A 24,974-nucleotide genomic window follows, 5' to 3' on the forward strand; every position below is an offset into this window, starting at 1 on the left:
CATTCACGTTCCATTTGTAAATCGTATGGTCACACACGGGCATTAATACAATCATAAAGTCAAAATTTTATTGCCATAATTGTCGTTTACAATATTTGCTAAATATATGGCAAATAGCATATACAGAAAGTTATTTAGGTTAAGCGATTCACAATAAAGAAAAAAGTAGATAGCTCTAAATCACTTATTTATTATTATTATTATTATTATTATTATTAGGCTATTATTATTTTAATAACTGGTGTTTTGCGGTGCTCAATTTCCTACACCTTCTACCTTATTTTGTTTATTCTCAGGTTAGGTAAAGATAGTCGAATCTGCCCTATCGTATAAGTAATTTTCATACTCACACCATAGGCTTCAGAAGACTCCTCCGTGGTCTGTTTAGTTCAAGTCTATCAATCAGAGTCTTTTGGCAGGCAGGCTTCTTGGTTATAATAAAGTATAATTTTATTGTCTATAGGTTATATATTTTACATACAAATACTACTATATAAAATAAAGAAATATAAAAGAAAATAAATTGCTATCTTAGTCGTTCGAAGGCTTCAATGGCAGGTCGTCATGGCAGGTCGTCTGGCACCGGAGAAGCTGTTGCAGAACCAGCATCTGATGTCCTCTTCGTACTTCAGTCTTTTATACCCAGCAGGTGCATTCCAATGTCCTTTTTAGAAATCCCCTAAGAAAGTACCTATATAACCTCTCTGCATCTTCGCATTCTTTCTTCTCCGGATTCTTCTCCTCTGCTTCACTCTACGCCTCGTCCACTACAGAACACTCGACGGTAACATTTGAATTCCTCTTGGTCATTCTTTTTAGCAAAGCTCTTTCTAATACATGTTTGTTTCCTAGCTATGTTCTTGCTAGTACATGTTATAAACCTTTTCTTAATAAATGCTTTAAAACAACAAGTATGGTGTTTTACTTAATAAACTACTTTCAATAAAACGTATACAATACAAGTGTGTGGTGTCTTTCTTAATAAACAACTCTCAATAAAACGTATACAATACAAATGTGTGGTGTCTTTCTTAAATAAACTACTTTCAATAAAACGTATACACTACAAATGTGTGGTGTCTTTCTTAATAAAGCTAACACAATACAAGTGTTATATAGAAGAAAAGGACATACTTGCAACAGGAAAATTGCATATTTCATTAACACCCCAGTCTTGCAAGTTTGTTCTGCATCTTGAAACCCATGTATGGCATGTAACATTTCTTATTCTTGACATATTTGCTTAGTCTAGTATACACTTGTCTTGACTCCGTAACAACGTTCATTTGGAATGTGTTCATATATTGATCCACCCAGGGTCATTTGTTCTTAGGCCATATAATTTTACTTTCTATTTTTTTTTTTCCCACTCACAATATCACCAGTTGGCCAAATTTTGATGTTTTGTTTTAATATTGCCCAAATTTTTGTCTCATCAATTTCCCATCAGTAATTTCATGATAACATGTTCCAATCAATTGTCCCTTAGAGTCTTCACAAATAAACGTGCGGCTCCTTCCATTAATCAGACATGTTTTACAAATGTCAACCAATGGAATTCTGGATCTAGGTATAAATACCGTCCCAGTGGCCGTCTACGTCATTTTGAAGCTCTGTCGAGACGTTTGTGTCTAGGGTGGCTGTTCTTTCATCTCCAGCAACTCCCTCAATGTTTTCATTTATGAAATAAAACACTTCATCAAATTTCACTACTCTGTTAACATCATTAGTGTACTTGCCATGCAACTCATACGCTAAAAGCAAGTCATCATTTAGCCAACTTTTGTGAGCACTTAAGTCATTGTACCAGTATCTGGCCCCTGGGTGGAGCAACTTCAGTTTACTCTTGCATTGTTTAAATACATCTGTACTCAGGCATGTGATCAACTCGTGTGATCTTACACAGTATTCCATTGTTACACCATCATCATTAAACCAGGCTATCACTTTACATCTTTTAAAGCAATTTTTACACAGATCTCCCATAAAAAATCTAGTTTTCTGAATAAATAACATCTGATGATAACACATGCATTCATCTTCTCTAACAGCAATACAGTAGTTCGGATTTCGTGACAACAGTTGACCTTGCAGTTCTTTTAAACTCCTATAAAATATATTACAATTCAAAGTATCGCTATACATACTTTACTTATTTCTTTTATTCTTAGTTACAATGTTCAGTTGTTGCTAATGAACAGCATTATTCTTTCTTAGACAGAATAAATATATAATTACCATTTGGTCGAAATGATCAAGTCGTTCAAAGACAGACTCTGCAGTCATCATTCTGCTATGTGCCATATATTCTCTTCGTGTTGGCAAATTAAGTCTTGGTGTGTCCTTAAGTCTTGAAGTGTTCTGCCTTTATGTTACTAGACGTATGAGGTCTTATAGGATCTAGGTTTGACAACACCCACTTTATCAGGTGCATGAATAGTTGAATGTAAATTAGTGTCGGGGTTATTTTACACCCTTTTTACACTTTTCATTATCCTACAGATTCTGAAACAAATCATTCTTATCAGTTTTCTCCAAAATGATTAAAACCAACCGTCCAATTATTGTGATTAATATCACATGAAAATTACTCATGATCCACTTCAAATTTCTATAGGTACTTTTTGACATTCCTCCAAGAAATAAAAAGTTCCTTTTTCTTCGTATTTGTATTTTTTATTTTTAGACCTTACTCTCTTCAATTCCCCTTCTGTACCTTTAGTTTTCTCTGGGTTACTACTTTCTTTAAAATAATGTTTTTTAGCCACTATGAAATATATGAAATGTGGGCTAGCATCTGCATATATCGCCTTATCAGTGTTAATGGTCTTGGATAGCAACCTACTAATTCCCTGATTCATATTATTTCTGTTACTATCTTTTGTTTGCCCATCACACAATTCCAGTTTCTTTTATATCATAACAATATCTCACCATCCAAAATAGTTTCAGATGAACTAATCCTTTGTTATGTCCAAATCACCTCTGAAACTTCTTATCAATTTAGAAACCATATTTGGCTCATCTTCTTTCCTATAGGATTCTGGAATCTCTTCAGGAATTACCTATGTATTTATTTGTTTATCGTTCTTATCTCTTATTCAAACTATAGGTATTGGATATTCCTTCCCTAACTTCTTGTTATCATACTGTACTCTAGCTCGATAATTTCCTACTGTGGATCATTTTATTGGATCCTTAATTTTAATTGGAATTATCTTTCCATACTCACTCATTGCTACTTCTTTCAGCAAATCAAACAGCCTAAACTGTATTATCATCTGATCAGTCATCGTGTTATTCTTCGTTATCAGATTTCTTCACAACAGTGGTTGCTTTAACATTGTTTAAATTTTTACTCCTTGACTTTTAACTCCATCTCCATCTGAGAATATTATCCAATAACTGCCTTTGACTTTTGCCCTTATTCCTGCTCTGTGACTATAACTCTCATCACCTCTTCACTGCCCTGCCCATATACAGCTGATCTAATATATCTCTCTGACCGTGCAAGCTTGGTTTTTAAATCTCTTATTTAATATTTCTAGTACTTTAAAATGCCACATCACATGTAATTTCCAATCAATATCTAGTCTTGGTTCATTTATTAAAACTATTGTCAGGGCACTCTTACCAGTATTTATCTATTATAATACTGATTTGATAAAAGGTTCTTTTCTCTTTTAAAATGCTTAACTTGTCCTAGAGCTATTTCAACTTCCCTAATGGATTCACCATACCCTCCTAGACCGGGAAATGGATTTCTTAACTTTTGCAAACTTTCATATAATGTATATATTTTCGTTTGTAAACAGCTCTTTACACTCTAATGTTTTTCATTTATCTTTTCTTGCTGTTATTCATCTAAGGGTAACATTTTATGATGTTCTATGTTAACCCCTTCTTTTTCTGACTTTTCAAGTGAATTTCTTTGTTTATCACTAAGGTTGTCAATTTCATAGTCTGGGTAAGTGGTACCTTATCCCTGTATCTTGATCCATTACAGTCAAATTTGTTCTGCTTTTTGCCAAATTCCAAAATACTATAATTATAGCTATAGTTATCATTGTTACTACAAAGTTTGGTTTTCTTAAGCAGACCTTTTTCCATTTTCACACTATTCTGCTATATTTCCCTCTGCTCGTCCATTTTGTTTCAGTTCCCGTTATCTTGTATCATACAACAGAAAATGGAGTGCTCTGGAATCTCCCTTAGTCGTTAATCATTCGTTTCCTCACATTCCAGCACTTGCTTCTGGATCTGAAGCTTCAACTCTGAAGTTGTTTTGTGTGTTAGAAGACTTTTCTCTATTGACTGGGCTTTCTTCCCCTTCTAAAAGTCTGATCAACACTCAAAACATTCTATTATTTGTTCCCCTTCTTTGGGGGTTATTTCCAATTCATTATTTAATTGATGAATTGTATACTTACGGTGCCAGACGACCAGACCACTGCCAGCAAATATTCGTTGTTCACTCACTGCCTCTTTTTCTTGCTCTGCCATATACTCAGACTCTAGTTTAGTGTTGAATTCTATTCTTCATTTTTCACTAAACATAGTTTCTCTTAACTTTAGTCCATCCAGAGACATATTATTATTGCTTCCATAACTTACTAATGTCTGTCTTTCACATTTGTACACTAGAGTAAAGCTGCTCTGTTTCTTTTTATGCATGTCACTGCATTTACATTGCACTCTAGAAACAGGGTTATTTTTCTTTCTCTTTGATTTCTTTTCCAAGAACTTACTTAGTTAAAATTAAATTTCTTTTACTCCAAAATCCATTTTCAGATGGCTCTATTGTTTGATTGCTATCATACTCTTCTCACTATCTTATCCATTTTTAGTGTTAAACTTCTAAAAAGGATAAGCTGACTTCTTATTGTCTAACTTTATTATTATTATTAGACATTATCTCTAACTTGACACTTTATTGTTTTTCTTTCTTTGATTTTCTAAGTCACTGTAATACAAGGCTTCGTCCATATATTCATTCTATCTCACATAATTTTGATTTGATCTATAATAAGTATAATTATATACTTCACTTGCATACTGCGATTTCATTTAATTCAGGAGTACAGCATAAAGCTTTATATACAACTATATGTTTCTCTGAAAGTCAATCTTCTTACTCCCTTTGAATGAACTAAGTAGAGTAATTACATTTACACGATTGAGGTCTAAACCAACTAGTTATCTATTCTTCTAATGCTCTTATAATCACATTTGCAGATGCCTCTTTTAAGGATTTTGCCCAAATCCGACTTGAAAATTCATCTACTGCTATCAGCATGTATTTATTTCCTGACCTTTATTTAGGATTTAAAGGTCTAACTATATCTAATGACCATTCTTGACTAACTCTTTCTGGTGTAATTTTACCATAGTCATTTCTTATAGCTTCATTGTATCTTCTTTGCATACAATTTTTACATTTTAGTCCTATTTGTCTATATTTTTCCTCTAATTGGCAATAGTTATATAATTTTCAGATAAAACTTTGCCTATTTAGGTTTATACTGGGATTTTTCATGTATTTTTCATGTATATGTATTTTCTAAACAGTGTTATCCTTGTTTTCTCTGACTACAATTATTCTTCTTAATTTTGCTAACTTGTCTACCTCTCAGTTTCCTTGAGCTACTTCTGTGTCATCTGAGGAATGTATAGTTTGATGAATAACTATCGGATCTAACTCTCTTATTAGATCATAAATTTCCTTCTAGTTCACTATGTTCAACAGGTTTTCCACTAAATTTTCCCTATATGTCTACGTTCTCATTTATTCTTGTTTTAACATATTTGCTATCTTTTATAAGAATAACCTAAGCTTTTATTAGCTTATTTTAATCTTACACAAGCTTTTAATAAAGCTATTATCTCTGCAATTTGAGTTATTCCGAGGACACAGCTCTCGTCTCTTAACTCTTCTCCTTTCTTTACTTGTATGATAAATGTCCAATGAGCTATATTAGCGTCCACGAGAGTTTTTGACCTATCTGTGTACACTGTTATTCCTTTAAACACGTTTACTTTCATTTTCTGACATTTTTCTCTACCTCTATTTTATTTTATAGTTTGAACCTAACCAATCACTGTCATCTCAAATTCTGGGCTTTCGGATCTTTTATTTTTCATTAAATGTCCCGTTATTGCTTCATCTATGTTAATTAATATCTTCTGTCCTTGTGCTAGATCTTAACATTCTGCATATCTCTTACTAATTGCTGCTAGTTTCTTCTTGATAGGTAAAAATTTTTCTCTGGATTTTTCCAGCTTTCACATCTTTTACAAATTAGTATTTGTAATTACTTCTTTCATTTTTTGTTATTAAATAATAACCAGTTAAATCGCAATCTAAATTTACTTTTTAAGCCTTCTCATAATTTCATCCTTTCTTCTTTGACCTAAACTTAGAATTGCGTCTTTTAAGTTTTGTAGCATTTTCTCTGCTTTTTCAGTCCAACCTAATTTACTACCTTTCATTGTAGCATATTGGTTAAGCTTTTTACTAAGCTTAAGAACTATATCCCTTACATAATTCATAAGTCCCATCATTTGTTGTACTTTTTTAACCCTTTCTAAAGTTTTTAGATTTGTACTTCACTTTTTTATTCTTTGTGTAATTTCTCTATTCTCTGCTGATATCCAAAATCCTAAAAATTCACCCTTATCTGTCATTACTTTCTTAAGTTCGGTTTCAATCCTGCCTCCGCTTGGCGATTCACCACTTTCTTTACAGTTTTTACAAGTTTTTCCATTGTTATCAATGATTAATATATCACCACCATAAATCTCTAATTGCTTTAGTATTTCCTTATGAATAGTTTAGTAACTTCATTACGGTTTACATATTACTAAGTTTGTTGCAATTGTTTAAAAACATAATGTGTATTACTTAAAGTAAAAACAGTTTTTTTTTTTTTTCTGTTAATGGAATAGACCAAAAGCCATTCGCTAAATCTAGCTTTAGTTAGAAATCTTCCATTTATAACCTTTTAACTGTGTCTCTAGCATTACTTACATAACGTCTATCTGGTTTCATTACTTTGTTTAATGCTTTACAATTTGTAACTAGTACGTTTTGTCTAGTTTTGGTACTAATTGTATTGGACTGTTTGTTATCGCAGACTTAACTTCTTGAAGAACTCCCTGTTCTACTAGCTCTTCTATTGTTCGATTTAATTCTTCTTTGGCCATTTTAATTTATTGGATATTGCCGTTGAGGCTTATGTATTACACCTATTATTTCATGTGCATATTTATCACTTACTTTTCCACACTCATTTTTATATTTCCTATACGGAGCTTTTCCCATGAATTGTATTAATTCATTTTTCGCTTCTTCTGATCCTATCATTTTGTTTCATATTCTATTTAATTCGGGTTCGATATCTACATTTTTTTTTTTTAATCTCAGGACCTTTTTTTAGATCTCTAGCAGCTAATAAGTTTTCTATACCCTTTAACATCTTCATGCCGAATTTATCTCCTATTTGTTTCTTTTCTATATTTCTATTATAAGCTTGAATTAAAATACTATCTGTAAATTGTATTGGGCTCTGTTATAGTGGTCACATCTGCTCCTGTATCCAAAAATACTCTCCTTCTAAATCAACAAATAAATGTTCTTCATATGCTATTACTCTCTGGTCATAAATGTTCCGTTTTAACAGACCAAATGTCCTTCATTGTGGTACTTTTTGTTTTTTCTCTATTACTCCTGTTTCATTCCCTACATTTGACTGCATATCTTTTTAGACTATTGTCTTTATCAAAATTATTATTATTATTATTTTTTAAATAGTTCCGTCTAAGATGAGAGATCTACTGCCTGAACACACATTAAATTTGATTCTTCTGTTTTACACTTTTGAATCACACGGCTTCTTTCTTCTGGAGTCATTTTTCTTCATCTATCTTCTGAAATATAATTTGATTTTCCAGGATTACTTCCTATGTCATTTTTTCCTATTCTTGTATTATTTTTCTCCCTGATTTTCATACTCTGTTTTTTTTTCTCTAGTACCTCTGTTTTTTTTTCTCTCTCTCTGTCTAATTTGAAAATGAGTATTATATGTTTTCCCTTCACTCACTTTTGTATTCTGCTTTTTCAACAGATTAACTTTTTGTTGTTTTTGCCTAAGTATATTTTGGGATTCTTCTTTTCACTATTCTTACATGGTGATAACTCAGATCAAATTAGCTAGTCTCTCTTCTATTTATTTCTTAGCTACAGTATTCTAAAATTGCTATTAACTTATATCCGCCTGGAATATTTCATCCTACATCTCTTAATAACCTTACTTTATCTGTCATAGGTATCTCTTCTTCTATCGATAACCATACACTTAACTCTGGAACTTGATCTTTGGACGCGTTTATTAACATTTCCTTCCATTGCGTATATTTGTCCTCTGTCACGGTTAAATTCCTCACCCTCTCTATAACTGTTGCTGAAATTGCATGACCTGTACATGTATGGACTAAAGCGAGTTATAGCTCCGCAACCTAAATTTGCATTCTCTGCCGCTTTTATAATCCGATCTGTATAAGCATTATGATTTTCTCCTGCCTTTTTAGATCCTATTTGCTTTCTAACTGCCTCCGTTAACTGAAGTTCTAATAACTTTGCCTGTATATCATTTTGCTCCTCTCTACTCTGTGTTGGAGTTGTAAATTCTAATCGCTTCGCTGGAGTCTCCCACATTCCAGTGGCAGGTGTAAAAGGACCTCTCTCTTTTTCCCGTTCTTGGTCTGTCTCTTCGCTCTCACAACTCTCTGAAGTCCCTGATTTCTAGTTTTGCTATAGTCTGCCGACCCCTCACAGTATTCAACTCCCTCCTTATTTGCTTTAGTTCTACGTTTAAGCTTTTTATCTCTTTTCCATCTCTCTAATTATTTTCTGTTAAATTCAAACCCTTTTGGCATATAATTTGTTTACCTATTTTTGACCATTCATTTTACCTCGCTTATCTTAGTGGCATAAGGTGACTGGCTTGCTGTTCGCATTTGCCTGTAAGTTAAATTATTTTCAGGAACAATCTTCCTAACCCATTTTCCTCTTAAATCTCTTCCTCTGTGGGATCTTTATACTTAGTTCCTTTAATTTCTATTTCTGGTCATTCACTTTAAATTTGTTTGGTCACTCTTCTTAATTGCAATCCACCTCCTTTTTTTCTAATGTAGTCTTGTATCTTATCATATTTCTAACTCTATTTCACTACTTTTACTTTCTTTAGTTAGTGTTGACTAATAAGAGTCTTTTTCTTTTCTTCTTTACTACTCATTTCTATTTCTTACTGGTTTTTCGGAGCTCCCTTCTATCTCTCTGTGGCAGAAACTGCCGTTCAGTGGTTTTTATTACTCCCTTTCTCTCATTGTAAGTTTGTTTTTAGTTTTCTCTATTCTTGTTGTTCATTAACAGGCTTATTTTATCCAATGCCTTTTCTACTTATTTTTTCTAGTTAGCATTCCTTTATCACTGCTATTCCAAAATGTCTAAACTGTCCTATTCTTATTAAGGTTAAGTGTATTATTTTAACCTCTCTACTGATTGCAATTTCAATCAAGGACTACATTATTGTTTTATCTTTTAATTTTGAGTATTTTATAGTACGCAACTTCGCCATGCAGTCTGTCATTACGGCATGCATTACAAAATTCCAGTAAGGCGATCCAGTCGTAATTCTAAAGGATCCTGGACTCTGCATACCTAACTATTTTTGTGTATTTTCTATCTCTCTTTACGCCTGTTCTTCTAGCAGTCTAGAAACGGCACTTATCTGTACGGGTTCTTTTTCAATAACCACAATTCCTCCTCTAGTTTCTTCTATTAAACCATCATACATTATAAATTCAATTTTGCCAATTTTGAATCCCTGTTTATTCAGCCTAATTACCGATCCTGGCTCTGGCATTATTAAGCTCTCTCTATTGCTATTCTCAACCTCTTGTTTTCCTGAAAGATTTTCTTCTTCAGTTTTTAAGCTAATTATTTCCTTATCTTCTTTTTTACTACTTTCCATTTTTACCTACTTTCTTAGTACTGTATTACGTACTCTATTATTACTATGTTAGTTTCTCTTGAATAAAAATTCAATATACTTAAATTTGAGAATCACTATCTCATTTTTCTAAAACTTTACAGTTTTTAATGTCTCTGGATGGTTACCAAATTATCTCAAATCGTTTTTTCTTCTTTAAACCGACTTTCTCTTCTTTTACGGCACTACTCTAACATACACGTATTTAAGAATCTTTCGTCCTACATACTTGTATGTTTCTGGGCTTCACCATCATTTAGTGGAGCGTCCCCCACTTGACAGTTTTATAGCTGCTTCTAAGTTTCACAAAAACTTAGCTAATCTCAGGAAGCGCTTTCCCTTCAGAGATTTTTAGTTTTGTGCGCGCACACAACCCTTTATGGGTCGTATAAATAACTCATTTTGAATTATTTTTAGTTTTCGAGTTTCCTATAGGTTTTCCCTACCTATTAAACTCTATATTTTCGTGCCTAAATCGTATTAGCTGAGTTGAGCAAGTGATCATTGATCCTGGCCAGAAATCAATGGTCAATATGCCCCCCCAACACGTTGGGCGCCATGTTTTGCGGTGCTCAATTTCCTACACCTTCTACCTTATTTTGTTTATTCTCAGGTTAGGTAAAGATAGTCGAATCTGCCCTATCGTATAAGTAATTTTCATACTCACACCATAGGCTTCAGAAGACTCCTCCGTGGTCTGTTCAGTTCAAGTCTATCAATCAGAGTCTTTTGGCAGGCAGGCTTCTTGGTTATAATAAAGTATAATTTTATTGTCTATAGGTTATATATTTTACATACAAATACTACTATATAAAATAAAGAAATATAAAAGAAAATAAATTGCTATCTTAGTCGTTCGAAGGCTTCAATGGCAGGTCGTCATGGCAGGTCGTCTGGCACCGGAGAAGCTGTTGCAGAACCAGCATCTGATGTCCTCTTCGTACTTCAGTCTTTTATACCCAGCAGGTGCATTCCAATGTCCTTTTTAGAAATCCCCTAAGAAAGTACCTATATAACCTCTCTGCATCTTCGCATTCTTTCTTCTCCGGATTCTTCTCCTCTGCTTCACTCTACGCCTCGTCCACTACAGAACACTCGACGGTAACATTTGAATTCCTCTTGGTCATTCTTTTTAGCAAAGCTCTTTCTAATACATGTTTGTTTCCTAGCTATGTTCTTGCTAGTGCATGTTATAAACCTTTTCTTAATAAATGCTTTAAAACAACAAGTATGGTGTTTTACTTAATAAACTACTTTCAATAAAACGTATACAATACAAGTGTGTGGTGTCTTTCTTAATAAACAACTCTCAATAAAACGTATACAATACAAATGTGTGGTGTCTTTCTTAATAAACTACTTTCAATAAAACGTATACAATACAAATGTGTGGTGTCTTTCTTAATAAAGCTAACACAATACAAGTGTTATATAGAAGAAAAGGACATACTTGCAACAGGAAAATTGCATATTTCATTAACACTGGTTAGGGCTATTTATTTTTAACGCCTGACAATTATGCCAGTAAAGTTTTGACTTTTTGATTGTATTTATGCCCGTGTGTGACGATAAATGAGCATGTTTTCATTTACAAATGAAACTACGTGAATGATTCATTCCTCAGTAAAACAGTTTAGTATTTATATAGTCTAGTCTATTAATTAGACGAAACAAAATAAAATATGTTCAATTCAACCTTTAAACTACATTCCAGTAAACATCAGTCATATAGCATATGTCAAGCATTTACAGAATCATTTACATGAACGTTAAGTAAAGAGAGACAAATTAAGGGGGGGGGGGGAACGAATATAAACGAAAATAAAAATATATACAAAAATAACAGGCTAATAAAAATAATAGTAGTAATAGTAATAATAATGATAATGATAACAATATTAATACAAATACGGAAAAAAGACTATTAGTTAATAGAAGGAATGTAGGCCTATTTTACTGTGTGACAATAAATTATTTCCAAATGAAACTACGTGAATGATTCACTCTTCAATTACTTGTCTATTAATTAGACTAACTAAAATACAATATATGTTAAATTTAACCTTTAAACTACATTCGAGTAAAAACCCCAGTCATAGAACCTTTACAGTATCATTTACATTCAGAATGTTATGTAACGAGATCAAAATGAAGGAAAAAATAACGAATATAAACGAATAATACAAATATTACAGAAAAAAAGAAGGTCAGTTAATGGACAAGATTGTGGGATGCATGAAATGTTTCTTGCAGAGCTATTTAATTTGAAGTACATGTAATATTTATTCATGATACACTTGTGAAAGCTGTCTACATTGCGCACAGACAGCATTAGCATATACAGCATCGCCTATATAATTATTTAATATTGTATTAATTTCTATAACAATTAATATAATAATTTCTTAACTCAAAATAAAATATCTCTAATAATTCTGGGTTACTAATGTCACGCAGGTTTGTTTATGCATTAAACTCGTGGCCAAGAGAAATGCATGTTGAGAAAAAATAAATTTCACGAAAATAATATAAAGAAAACAAATGGAATGAGGGATAAGCTTTAAAGTTCACGTAAAAGCCAAATATTAAGCGGCATCCTTCATGTTTTCTTTATTCAGCAAATACTTTACAGTTTTGAATTATGTTCAGCTTCTGTTTTTATGACCATAAATGACAGGGTTTTTTTTTTTTTTTTTTTTAGAAAAACGTCCGAACGCCGGTCTCAAAAGTAGAAGCGAAAGTCTTGTTTCCACCAGCGCAGCATTTTTTTCTTCACCGTAATTGATGGATGTCTAAAACATAAAAATAAGGAGAAGCCTAAAACATATAAATGCATACATTTCTTAAAATAATAACATCTGAACTTTGTACACAACAATACGGCAACGACTTTACAACAGGACACATTATTTTATTTTAAAGTAGCTTGTACACCAATGGATTTCAGATGTCGGGATATTTCTTGAGTAGAACTTCCAGCAGACCGCATCTCCACAGCATAATCGCTCTAATATTAAACATGCGGGTCAGGAGGCGGGTCGGGTACAATATTTTATTTTTTTATTCGGCAGTCCGAGTTGCGGGCGGGTTAGTTGAAAATGTCGGTCGGGTTCGGGTTGTTTATCCACTGACCCGCATCACTGGTGTCAGGGCCGTGGACACTAATGTTTTGTGAAAAGAGTGGAGCGTGTGAGGGAAAGCTTTCCCCTTCTCCCTTCTCCCTGGCATGCATTTGAATGCTGAATTCGAAATGCAACTGAATGCTAGACAGTCGGAATCCGCCCCCCGCACCCCCAAAAGAGTCTCCAATGTTGATTACAAGGCAACAGACAGCATTCAACACCACACCCCACCCCCTGTCACACCCTCTGCACGTTCCCTCAGCCCCAGTCATCATGATCTGTCACCGCCCAACCAATCACCCACGCACCACACACGTGAACTATCACCTGACTTCTAATTACCGTCACCTGCATCAGCAATCACCCATTCCCTTTAAATACTTACCTCATTCATTCACTCACCGGCTGGAATCGAAGTTGCATGGACACTCTTCTATGAATCTTCTTATCCTTGTGCGGATCATCCTGTACTCTCTCATTGGAACCCTTGTGTGTACCTATGGACACAAAACACACACAATTCTAAGGGAAGTGACTTTCGCTCATATTAATGATTGCTGACGATCTGGTATTTACCTGTTGGATTGTGATTGAAGATCTGTCTCCCTCAATCCATACTTACCTGTTGTTACATCTGCTTGGAGCGTGCACTATTTACAATAAACATCACCAAATATACTTACCTTCTCTGTGTGTGTGTGTGTGTGGACGTGACAGGATTCCAGCCCAGGAGAAACTCTGATCCCGTTTCCTCATGGAGGCTAATGCAGTATTCCAGGATCCTTTCGCGGAGATGGTGGGCGCTCTCCGTCAGTCATTACCGTCCGTCTCCGCCGCTGCCCGAACGAATGTTCCGACGTTCGCTACTCCTCCCCTCGCTCACCCAATGAACTATGCCGGCGACCCGGGCAGCTGTAATGGTTTTCTTCTTCAAACTTCTCTATATATTGAATCCAATGCTCATAATTTCCTTAATGAAATCTCCAAGATCTCCTTCATGATTTCCCTCCTCACTGGACCAGCACTCCAATGGGCGGAGGCGCTCTGGAGTGCTAGAAGCCCAGCATTAGTCACCCACAGTGCGTTCGTCGCTCATTTCAAGGAGGTGTTTGGAGTAGCTCTCTCTCCCCTCACTGTGCACGATGAACTCATCACGCTTCGTCAAGGTACATCCAACATTCACGAATACACCCTACGTTTTCGATCACTAGCCGCCAACAGTGGTTGGAACCAGATCGCCCTCTTGGCGGCGTATCGAAAGGGACTCAAACCCCAAATTCGCAGGCATATGGTTACCTATGACGATAACGTTCCTTTAGAAAACTTCATTAAGAAAGCTATCAGCATCTCTCAACATCTTTCTGCTTGTCCCTCAACGGCTCTAGTCGCTAATAGCCCTCCTTCCAGAGCGCCTTCGCCCCAACAGGACATCGAGGAACCCATGATCACTGATACTTACCGCCTGGATCCTGCGGAACGGAGGCGACTGATCGACAACCGGCTGTGCCTGTATTGTGGAGAAGCCTCGCACCTCATCAATGTCTGTCCAGTTCGTCCGCCTCGTCCAATGGTGAGTACTGTTTCTATAACCCCTGCCATCTCTCACTTACCATACACCAATGCCACCCTGATAGTTGACTCTCGTACTCTCCCCATACATGTGCTGGTGGACTCTGGAGCGGCCGGCAACTTCATTTCATTGTACTTCGTTACAAAGCATCAGATTCCCACTGTTCGCAATGAGATCCGATATCAAATAACCACCGTCCAGAACTCACCATTGGGTGATGGCAAGATCTCCCAGCGAACACCAGAATTGATGCTCATCTCTCAACATAACCACCTGGAAACCCTCACCGTCCTAGTACTTCCGCGAGCCAACGTCGATGTCATCCTGGGTCGACCCTGGCTCGCGAGACACCAACCCCGCATCGATTGGAGCACAGGAGACATACTAGGGTGGAGTGCAGGATGTAAGGATCATGGTTACCGTCCATCATCATCAGTCACGAAATCCCCGCACCGCTCCATTTCCCTTCACGCCACATCCATTGAAAGTCCTGCCACACACACCTCCATAACCATTCCTCCCATCTATCAAGCCTTCTTGGACGTTTTCAGCAAAGAACGAGCCACTCAGCTACCTCCACACCGGCCCTGGGATTGTAGTATCGACCTACTGCCAGATGCCAAATTACCCCATGGAAAAATCTACCCTCTTTCACGTCCTGAGCAGGAGGCAATGGAGAATTATATCAAGGAGGCTCTCCAACAGGGGTTCATCAGACCTTCCACGTCTCCTGCAGCGTCTAGCTTCTTCTTTGTCTCCAAGAAGGATGGTGAACTCCGGCCCTGCATAGATTATCGGGTGTTGAATGATGCTACGGTAAAGTTTGCTTACCCACTTCCACTAGTTCCAGCTGCCTTAGAGGAGCTGCGGGAAGCCTGCATCTTCACCAAGCTCGACCTCCGCAGCGCCTACAACTTGATCCGTATCCGAGAAGGGGACGAGTGGAAGACTGCCTTCATTACCCCGACTGGCCACTATGAATATCAGGTGATGCCCTATGGCCTGGCCAACAGTCCTTCCATATTTCAAAATTTTATGAATGAAATCTTCCGTGACTACCTTCACCGTTTCACCATCATCTACATTGAAGACATTTTGATCTACTCACGTAACCTGGAAGAGCACCAAAACCATGTCCGCCAAGTTCTCCAACGTCTCCGTGAGTATCAACTCTACTTGAAGGCGGAAAAGTGTGAATTCCATCAGCCTACCGTCTCCTTCCTCGGATACGTGATCTCTGCGGAGGGAGTCCGCATGGAGCCCGGTAAGGTGGATGCTGTGGCAACATGGGCGGAACCCAAGACTGTGAAGGAACTCCAACGCTTCCTTGGCTTTGCCAACTTTTATCGACGCTTCATAAAGAATTACAGTCTCCTCTCAGCACCCTTACTTCTCTTCTAAAAGAAGGATGACGGGTGCTGCACTGGACATCGGAAGCTCAGCAAGCCTTTGACCGCCTCAAGCTCATGTTTACCTCAGCTCCTATCCTCAAACATCCTGATCCTTCGTGGCCATTTGTAGTGGAAGTGGATGCGGCAGACGTAGGCGTAGGAGCCGTCCTGTCCCAGTGGTCTGGTGAACCCCGATCTCTCCATCCGTGTGCGTACTATTCCAAAAAACTCACCCCTGCCGAACGGAACTATGGCATAGGTGACCGTGAATTACTGGCTATTAAGCTGGCCCTCGAGGAGTGGCGGCACTGGTTGGAGGGAGCCCAATCCCCCTTTACCGTTATAACCGATCACAACCTCCAGTACCTCCAACAGGCCAAAAGACTTAACGCCCGTCAAGCACGCTGGTCGATGTTCTTTGCTCGCTTCAACTTTCACATCACTCACCAACCTGGTCACAAGAACACCAAAGCTGATGCTCTATCCCGTATGTATTCACCTGAACCTACCACTGATACTCCTGAACCTGTTTTGTCCCCTTCTGTGTTCCTAGCACCCATCCTGTGGCGTACAGACCAGGAAATTGAAGCGGCCACCCTTGAGGAGCCTGCTCCACCTGGACTTCCTCCGGGTCGCACCTATGTTCCTCATAGTCACCGGCTGCTCCTATTGGATAGTGCGCACACGTCCCCTGGCTCAGAACACCCTGGCAGTAGGCGAACCCTCTCGCTCCTCCAAAAGAAGTATTGGTGGCCTAACATGACCAGGGATGTTACTCGGTACGTCCGAGGATGCTCGGTTTGCGCCGTTAATACCACACCTCACCGTCTACCTGAAGGTAAACTTCAACCCTTACCCATTCCTCGCCGACCCTGGACGCACTTGGGAGTAGACTTTGCCACCGATTTGCCTCCCTCTCAGGGTTATACCACAATCCTGGTGGTCGTAGATCGTTTTTCCAAGGCCTGTAAATTAATCCCTCTCAAAGGTCTTCCCACAGCACTGGAAACTGCCGAGGCGTTGTTTCATAACGTATTCCGGAACTACGGGCTTCCTGAAGACATCGTATCCGACAGAGGGCCTCAGTTCATTTCCAGGGTTTGGGGAGCCTTCTTCCAATTACTGGGAACTACAGTCAGCTTATCATCCGGATATCACCCTCAAACCAACGGGCAAACCGAGCGGAAGATACAGGAGATCTCCCGTTACCTTCGGTCGTATTGCTCTTAACATCAAGACACCTGGAGCCAGTATCTACCGTGGGCTGAGTATGCGCAAAATTCCCTCCGTCAGACATCTACTGGTTTAACCCCATTTCAATGTATTTTAGGATACCAACCAGCACTGTTCCCATGGACTGGAGAAACCTCAGAAGTGCCCGCGGTGGATCACTGGTTCCGGGAGAGCGAGAGGGTGTGGGACTCAGCTCATGTCCATCTGCAACGGGCAGTACGGAGGCACATGGAAAACGCCAATCGCCGCAGGTTAACCAATCCCACTTACCTTCCAGGAGACCAGGTATGGCTTTCAACTCGGGACATCCGCCTCCGTCTGCCCTGCAAAAAGCTGAGTCCCCGCTACATAGGGCCTTTCACCATTCATTCACAAATCAATCCTGTCACTTACCGTCTCAACTTACCTCCACGTTACCGGATCTCCCCCACATTCCACGTCTCCTTACTCAAACGTCACATTGACCCAGTCTCTCCTTCCTCCACAGAATTGGAGCCGCCCCTCCCTCCAGACCAGCCGGAAGTCCTTGGAGATAACATCTACCAGGTCCATGAGATCCTTGACTCCCGGCGGCGGAACGGCCAACTCCAGTACCTCGTAGACTGGGAGGGGTTCGGACCAGAGGAGAGATCATGGGTACCTCGCGATGACACCTTGGATCCTGCTCTCCTCGAGAATTTCCACCATCAACATCCTGAACGCCCAGCTCCCAGAGGTCGAGGTCGCCCCCGTCGCCCGAGTCCCCACACGTGAACTATCACCTGACTTCTAATTACCGTCACCTGCATCAGCAATCACCCATTCCCTTTAAATACTTACCTCATTCATTCACTCACCGGCTGGAATCGAAGTTGCATGGACACTCTTCTATGAATCTTCTTATCCTTGTGCGGATCATCCTGTACTCTCTCATTGGAACCCTTGTGTGTACCTATGGACACAAAACACACACAATTCTAAGGGAAGTGACTTTCGCTCATATTAATGATTGCTGACGATCTGGTATTTACCTGTTGGATTGTGATTGAAGATCTGTCTCCCTCAATCCATACTTACCTGTTGTTACATCTGCTTGGAGCGTGCACTATTTACAATAAACATCACCAAATATACTTACCTTCTCTGTGTGTGTGTGTGTGTGTGGACGTGACACCCCCACTCTGCCATTCATAAACATTTCGCTCTTAATACTGCATGCTGCTTAACGCTGATGGCCTCATTAACGGCTACTTTTCAGAAAACTGAAAAAAAAAAAAAACTTGTACTGATCGTTGGTCGGAGATTCAACCCGCAGTTCGTGACTGGAAGCTGATAAGAGACAGACTTAACGAACTTCTCCGAAATAGAAGAACTACTTTTCCACTTAAAAAAAAAAAAAGAAAAAAGGGAAAAAAAATTGCATAACTCACTGGAGCACTTTTGATACTTAACAATTGTATTCATTGTCAGTCATATAATAAAAGCTTTATTGTTTTGAAAAGTGAGCCTTCTGTTTATTTGTCTAAATTATTTTCTATATTAGGATATAATACTAGGCTATAGTATTTACATGGACATTAGGCCAAATCTACATGGGTTTCTTCCCTTTCCCTTCAATTATTTTTTAAGGAAAAATAAATAATAAATAAAAAAAATAAACTGCATGGGCAGCGCGCCATCATAATGTACAGCATCAAAAATGTAAGAACAAATCTAAAGAAAATAATAATAATAATAATAATAATAATAAAATAAATTATTAACACTCCTAAAAGTACAGTATAGTTTTTTATTGCTCATCTCTACCCAAATCAATCAAATCAAGTGTATCTAAAATTGTATATATGGTATGAAAAAGACGAGCTACCTCTCAAACATGCATATCTTCATTTGATGTTGCTAATAATAATAATAATAATAATAATAAATTAATTAATTTTTAACTCTATAAAAACTGTAATTTATATTTATCCTCTCCATTTCTATTTCTCTCTACTCAAATTAATTGTCAGTGTATCTAAAATTGTGTATCTTAGAAAAAGAAAAAGACGAACTACCTCTTAAACATGCATATCTTAATTTGATGTTGCTTTAAAACGCTGAAATATATAATGTATTTTATTCTGAAGGTGAAAGTTGTCGAGTTATTTAACTGCCCGCGGCGCCGTCAGGATCACTTGATTTTTTCCTCTTTAATAAAGTGGATACAGCTTACAATACTCCTTCAAGAGTACAGCATTGCTCAAAACTATGCTATTTTACCTATTTCTGTTATTTGTGTACAATCACAATAAAAAAACAGATGTGTAGGCTATTTGTAAAAAAAAATGCAAACAAGATGCTGGTTTAAGGGCGCATCACAGAAATTGCCTACAATTCTGCATATAGGCTTGCTACTTATAAATTTTATTTTATTTCGTTTTGTTAAATTATTATTCATTAAGAAAATTATATTTCGCATATGGGCATTTTTATTTCTTTTACATACAGCTTTTTTGGGGTTTTCTTTGTGCACAAGCTCTGCATGTGATGTGCGTGACGTTCTGATGTTTCTGCTGCTTTTTGCTTGTGTACAATTAACCCCTCAAAACGAATTTAGCTGTTATTAAATATCCGCACGGCTTCTTTTTGCCGCCGGCCCTAAGCTGTCGGCTATAGGTGCGTCCCGCTGGCGGGGATGAATAATAATAACGTTAATAACTGTAATATTTTTGAAGCGCGGCTGGCTTGACCGCAGTCAATAATTTGCCATTGTCGAGTGTCTGCCACAGAGTAATCATGTCAGGTTAGGCCCAGGTTTTACACTGAGTAGGCAGAAATATATAAAGATCAAAAAATACTGTTTTCTTTGTGTTTATTTGATTCCTGTTCAAGACACTTCGATAAGAATGGCTGTATATTGTTGATATAGGCTACAGAGTTAAAATTTTTTACAGTTTCGATTGTTGGTGTGCCTTGTCATTTTTTTTTTCAAATAAAAATGTACCTTGGCTCAAAAAAGGTTGAAAAACACTGAACTATTGTACTGGTATTTGTGACCAATGCCCCCTAGAGCTGGCCATGGTGTTTGGCTACAGAATGTTGTTCCTTGCACCACCTGGTGGATATTATATGAAGTGCAACAACATTGTAAAAAAATCTAAAAAAGCCGCTGCAGTAGGACGCGTGGCCACGCGTGCCGAATTGCAGGCTGCCGCGTGAAAATAGACGCATTTTTAATGGCCAGATCTGTATGCCAAGAGAAGCAGCATGAAGGCAAAATAAGAGGACTGATGTGCAACATTGAGTCCTTCTACTAGGAGAATGTTTTGTCTGAATGTTAAGTTGTCCATTGGCTGTCTTTACAAAACCTAAGAACAAAAGTAACAAACAAAAGTATTTTTTAGTATAAGCAAACAATTTCATTGTGAATAATGGATATTACAAATATTACAATGTGTAAATATAGAGCACATTTAGCAAAATACATTATTTGCTATCACTACATGGAAGCAATAATATTTTTTATAATATTTATAAATATATATATATATTTTTTTTGTTCCATACATAAGTTTAACAGTTTTTCTTCTTCTATTTTCTTTTACATAGAGAAAACTGCTTAATGTAAAAAGCAGAACATCTGTATTAATCAACACTGTGTAACCTTATTAAGAAGAAAATACATAAAAAACAAAATGTTGCATCTTGCCTCAGTCTGAGATCCTTCCCTAAGCGATTAGGTCAAACAGTATGATTTGTAGCACTCTGCATACAATCTTAAAGACTCTTACTTTGTAATGTGTGGTTTATATTTGCTTCTGTGATCTTGCTATCCCAACAGGGAAAACTTTTACATAGCATTTGTTGTTTGTTGCCATGAACAAGGCTGTTGATCGTATGTTTGTGGTGACAAATAAAGCTAAAACCTGCCAGTGTTATTGAATGTGATATGCGTGTTATGGAGCGACAGAAGCGTAAAGCGGGCAGATCCATATGCAAAGCTTTATTCATAATCATGGTCAAACACAGGCATAGGGTCATGCAGATTCTTTTCAGTTGAGATTATAAATATGAATCCAATGTTTGATACCATTGCAAAGACATATGCCAAGAGAAGGAGCGTGAAGGCAAAATAAGAGGAGTGATCTGCAACATTGAGTCCTTCCACTAGGATAAGGTTTTGTCTGAATGTCAGGTTGTCCATTGGCTGCCCTTTACAAAAAGAACAAAGAAACAAAAAAAAGTATGTTTTAGTATAAGTGAACAATTTCATTGTGAATAATGCATATTACAAAACAAGGTCGACGGGTCGAACAATGGCAAACAGGTATATGAGGGCAAAACACAAGAGTAATCTGAAAAACAGGCGAGGGTCGATAATAAGCATAATCCAGGGTAGGCAAAAAACGTAATCCAATAAACAAACGAGAGTACCAGGGCAGGCAGCGAAACAGACAAGATGAGATGAACCAGGCAGAAAATCAAGACACGAATGACTAGACTAGATAACAAGACTTAACTTGAACTCAGGAAACTTGGAAATTGGCTCCGTAAATGTAGCTAACTAGGAGAGTGCTAGATGCTATGCAATACTTGGCCATCTGAAAGAGGAGTCCAAGGCTTATATAGCGTGTTTGATTGATTGATCAGCTAAGACGTGACAAGACTCTGGGAGGTCAGCTGTATCCTGACGTGATGCAGGAACTATGACTTGACTCAGGAAGAGCAGTTCTGACTTGACTCAGGAAAAACAGCTGTGACTTTACATGACTTAGGAACAACAGCTCTAACTTGACTTGACTTAGGGAGAGCAGCTCTGACTTGACTTCACTCAGGGACGGCAGCTGTGACATGACAGCGTTGTTGTTGCCGCCATTTTGTGAATGGGCTCTGCTGTAACGGCCATTATATGAACACGCTCTGCTGCGGCCGCCGTTTCAAAGCGGGTTTAAACACTGGAGTCACGATCAGCATACTAAAATGTCCGGGAGCTTGAAACAAGAGTAATCCGAAAGACAGGTGTGGGTCGATCAATGGCGAACGTAATCCAGGGGGCCAGGCAAAAGGGTAATGTAGACTAGATAACAAGACTTAACTTGAACTCAGGAAACTTGGAAATTGGCTCCATAATGTAGCTAACACTAGGAGAGTGCTAAATGCTATGCAATACACAGCCATCTGAAAGAGCAGTCCAAGGCTTATATAGCGTGTTTGATTGGTTGCAGCTGTGTGTGTGTAATAAATGCAATGGATGATGGGAAATGTAGTCCAGGGTGACATGTAACAGCCTGTGTAGTGTGATAGTCAATGGAATGGTACGGCAACCTCTAGTGGCGGACAGACACAAGACCATAAACAGTGTTTGTGACAATGCCCCTTTGATACTGTATATTTGTTTATCCATAGTTAAGTGTTTATAGCAGTGTGGACAGACACTTTAGTATTTGTAAATTGCTGATATTCTCAAAGAGCAATATAAAATCTACATCACAGTTTTTACATGACTGTTCCAAGTCTATGTGAAGGATGTGAAAATTGAACGGAACAGCATACAATGGAACAACATATTGAAAGTACAGTTTTTTTGTTTTTGTTTTTGTTTTTTGTTTTTTTTGATAAACTATGTCAGCTGTCACCAGTTTAGTCTTAATAGTTTTCTCTTGTTCAATGATTCCAAAAAAATGTATGTTAATAACAGGTGTAAACTATTAAACTCAGTTCAGTTCACTTTCACATTAGTACTGTCCAAATAATACTCCAGTGTTGATATGCTCATAATTAGTCTTTAAGGGGAAAGAGAGAGAAAAAAAAAAATTCCTGTAGAAATCTGACATTAATTTAACATAAAGTAAATCTAAGCAGTGACATTGCTTTGACAAGAAAAAAACTTTTTTGGCATCATATGTATCGAGTTAAAATCAAGTGTTAGATTAGTGCACGTAGAAAAAAATAGATATATATTTTATTGACAATACATTTTTATCACTGGGGAAAAAGCATAATACATTACTTTATAATATAGACTATTGAATTTTTATGAAAACATAAATAAATAGATAAATACTTTTAAGAATCCCCTATTTTCCTATTCCAAACTTTAACGATCTTCTGTCTTATCTCTTTGGTTTGTAAACCATATACTAAGGGATTTAATCCTGGTGGTATAATGTGAAACATTATACTACTTAGTTTCCTGATTTCAGAGTATTCAGGAAAACGATGAAGAAAAACAAAAATGGCTCCAGATATAAACATGATCAAATAAACAGCTAAATGAGTGCTGCAGGTTTTTATGGCTTTGCTGTTCAGTGCTTTGTTTTTGCTCCTTATACAAAGAACAGCAATCTTGACATATGTTATAAATATAGATACTGCTGACAGGCAAGCTACAATTACCGAATAAATAACTCCAAATGTGTTGTTAATTACTACATTTTCACATGACAATTTAAACAGTGAGGCATTATCACAGAAAGGGTTTTCAATTGTTGATCTGCAGTGAGACAGACGAAGAGTCAGACCTATCATAATTGTCACTACAAGTACTGCCAGCCCCCAGGCTGATGCCGATAGTTTAATAACCATTTTATTGGTCATTATAGCAGAATATCTCAGTGGATTGCATATAGCCACATACCTGTCAAAGGCCATGATCATTAATACATAGTGACATGCTGCTGTAAATACATGCACAAAATAAGCTTGAATAACACATTCCACATATGTAATATGTCGCTCTGAGGCTTCTCTAAAAATGTCTTGCATTAAGCGTGGCAAAATTACAGTGGTCCCTATTACATCATTTACTGGCAAGTTACAAAACAGAAAATGCATAGGGTCATGCAAATTCTTCTGTGTTGAAATCATGAATATAAGTGTAATGTTTGATACAATTGCAAAAATATAAGCCAAGAAAAGCACAATAAAAACAGGATAGGAAGAAAAATGTGTAACTTTGAGTCCCTCCACGAGGAGAATGCTGTGTCTGAATGTCAGGTTGTCCATTGTTTGCTGTACACAAGACCTGCCAACAGTGTAACAGACATATATCAATTTGTTTAATAATATATTTGCTGGAATCATATAATTGAATATATTATACATTTCAAAACAAAGCCATTCCATTGTACTGTGCCTGATTTTAACATGTACAACTTCACATGTAGAACATGTTTTATAATGTACATTGCATGCTGTTACTATAGTACACAACATGACAACAATATTGCATTTTTATTACAAATACTTACATTTAAAAAAGTAAAAACTTGACAAAAATAATAAACAGAAAACAACACAGAAGAAATAAACAAAAACTTCAACTACATATGTTCACAATGTAACTTATTTATAGATGCACAAACAAAAAGTTGCCTAATGTAAAGAAATCTTCTGATGATAGTCTATGTACATGTATAAATGTAAATACTGCACCTTGCCTCAGTCTCCTTAAGATCCTCCTTATAATGTTTTAGTCAAACAGTATGATTTTCAGTTGTCTGTATGAATTTTTTAAAGCCCTTACCTTCAGTGAGGGCTTTATATGAGTTTTCTTTTTCATCAATTCAACAGGGAAAACTGATTAATAGCATTTGTTGCCTTGAGTAGTGAGACTCTTGGGGTCAGATTTAATAAATAGGGCAAATTA

At 37.1% G+C, this 24,974-nt stretch overlaps 1 protein-coding gene and 1 pseudogene across 1 annotated transcript; both read right to left on the reverse strand.

Moving 5' to 3' along the window:
* LOC141292865 (olfactory receptor 8G17-like) overlaps positions 1–21,530 on the reverse strand; it is an 82,586-nt pseudogene extending 61,056 nt beyond the window's left edge.
* Positions 21,531–23,392: 1,862 nt separating this feature from the next.
* On the reverse strand, positions 23,393–24,331 carry LOC141292726 (olfactory receptor 8G17-like). The gene has a single exon (XM_073824765.1). It carries the CDS (start codon positions 24,329–24,331, stop codon positions 23,393–23,395), a length of 939 nt encoding a protein of 312 aa, XP_073680866.1.
* Between the last annotated feature and the right edge of the window lie 643 nt (positions 24,332–24,974).

This window comes from Garra rufa, chromosome 19 (genome assembly GCF_049309525.1).
Source record: "Garra rufa chromosome 19, GarRuf1.0, whole genome shotgun sequence".
Lineage (NCBI taxonomy): Eukaryota > Metazoa > Chordata > Actinopteri > Cypriniformes > Cyprinidae > Garra > Garra rufa.

Coding starts and splice junctions, on each gene's coding strand:
- LOC141292726 (XM_073824765.1), bottom strand. CDS start 24,331: ATGGACAACCTGACATTCAGACACAGCATTCTCCTCGTGGAGGGACTC.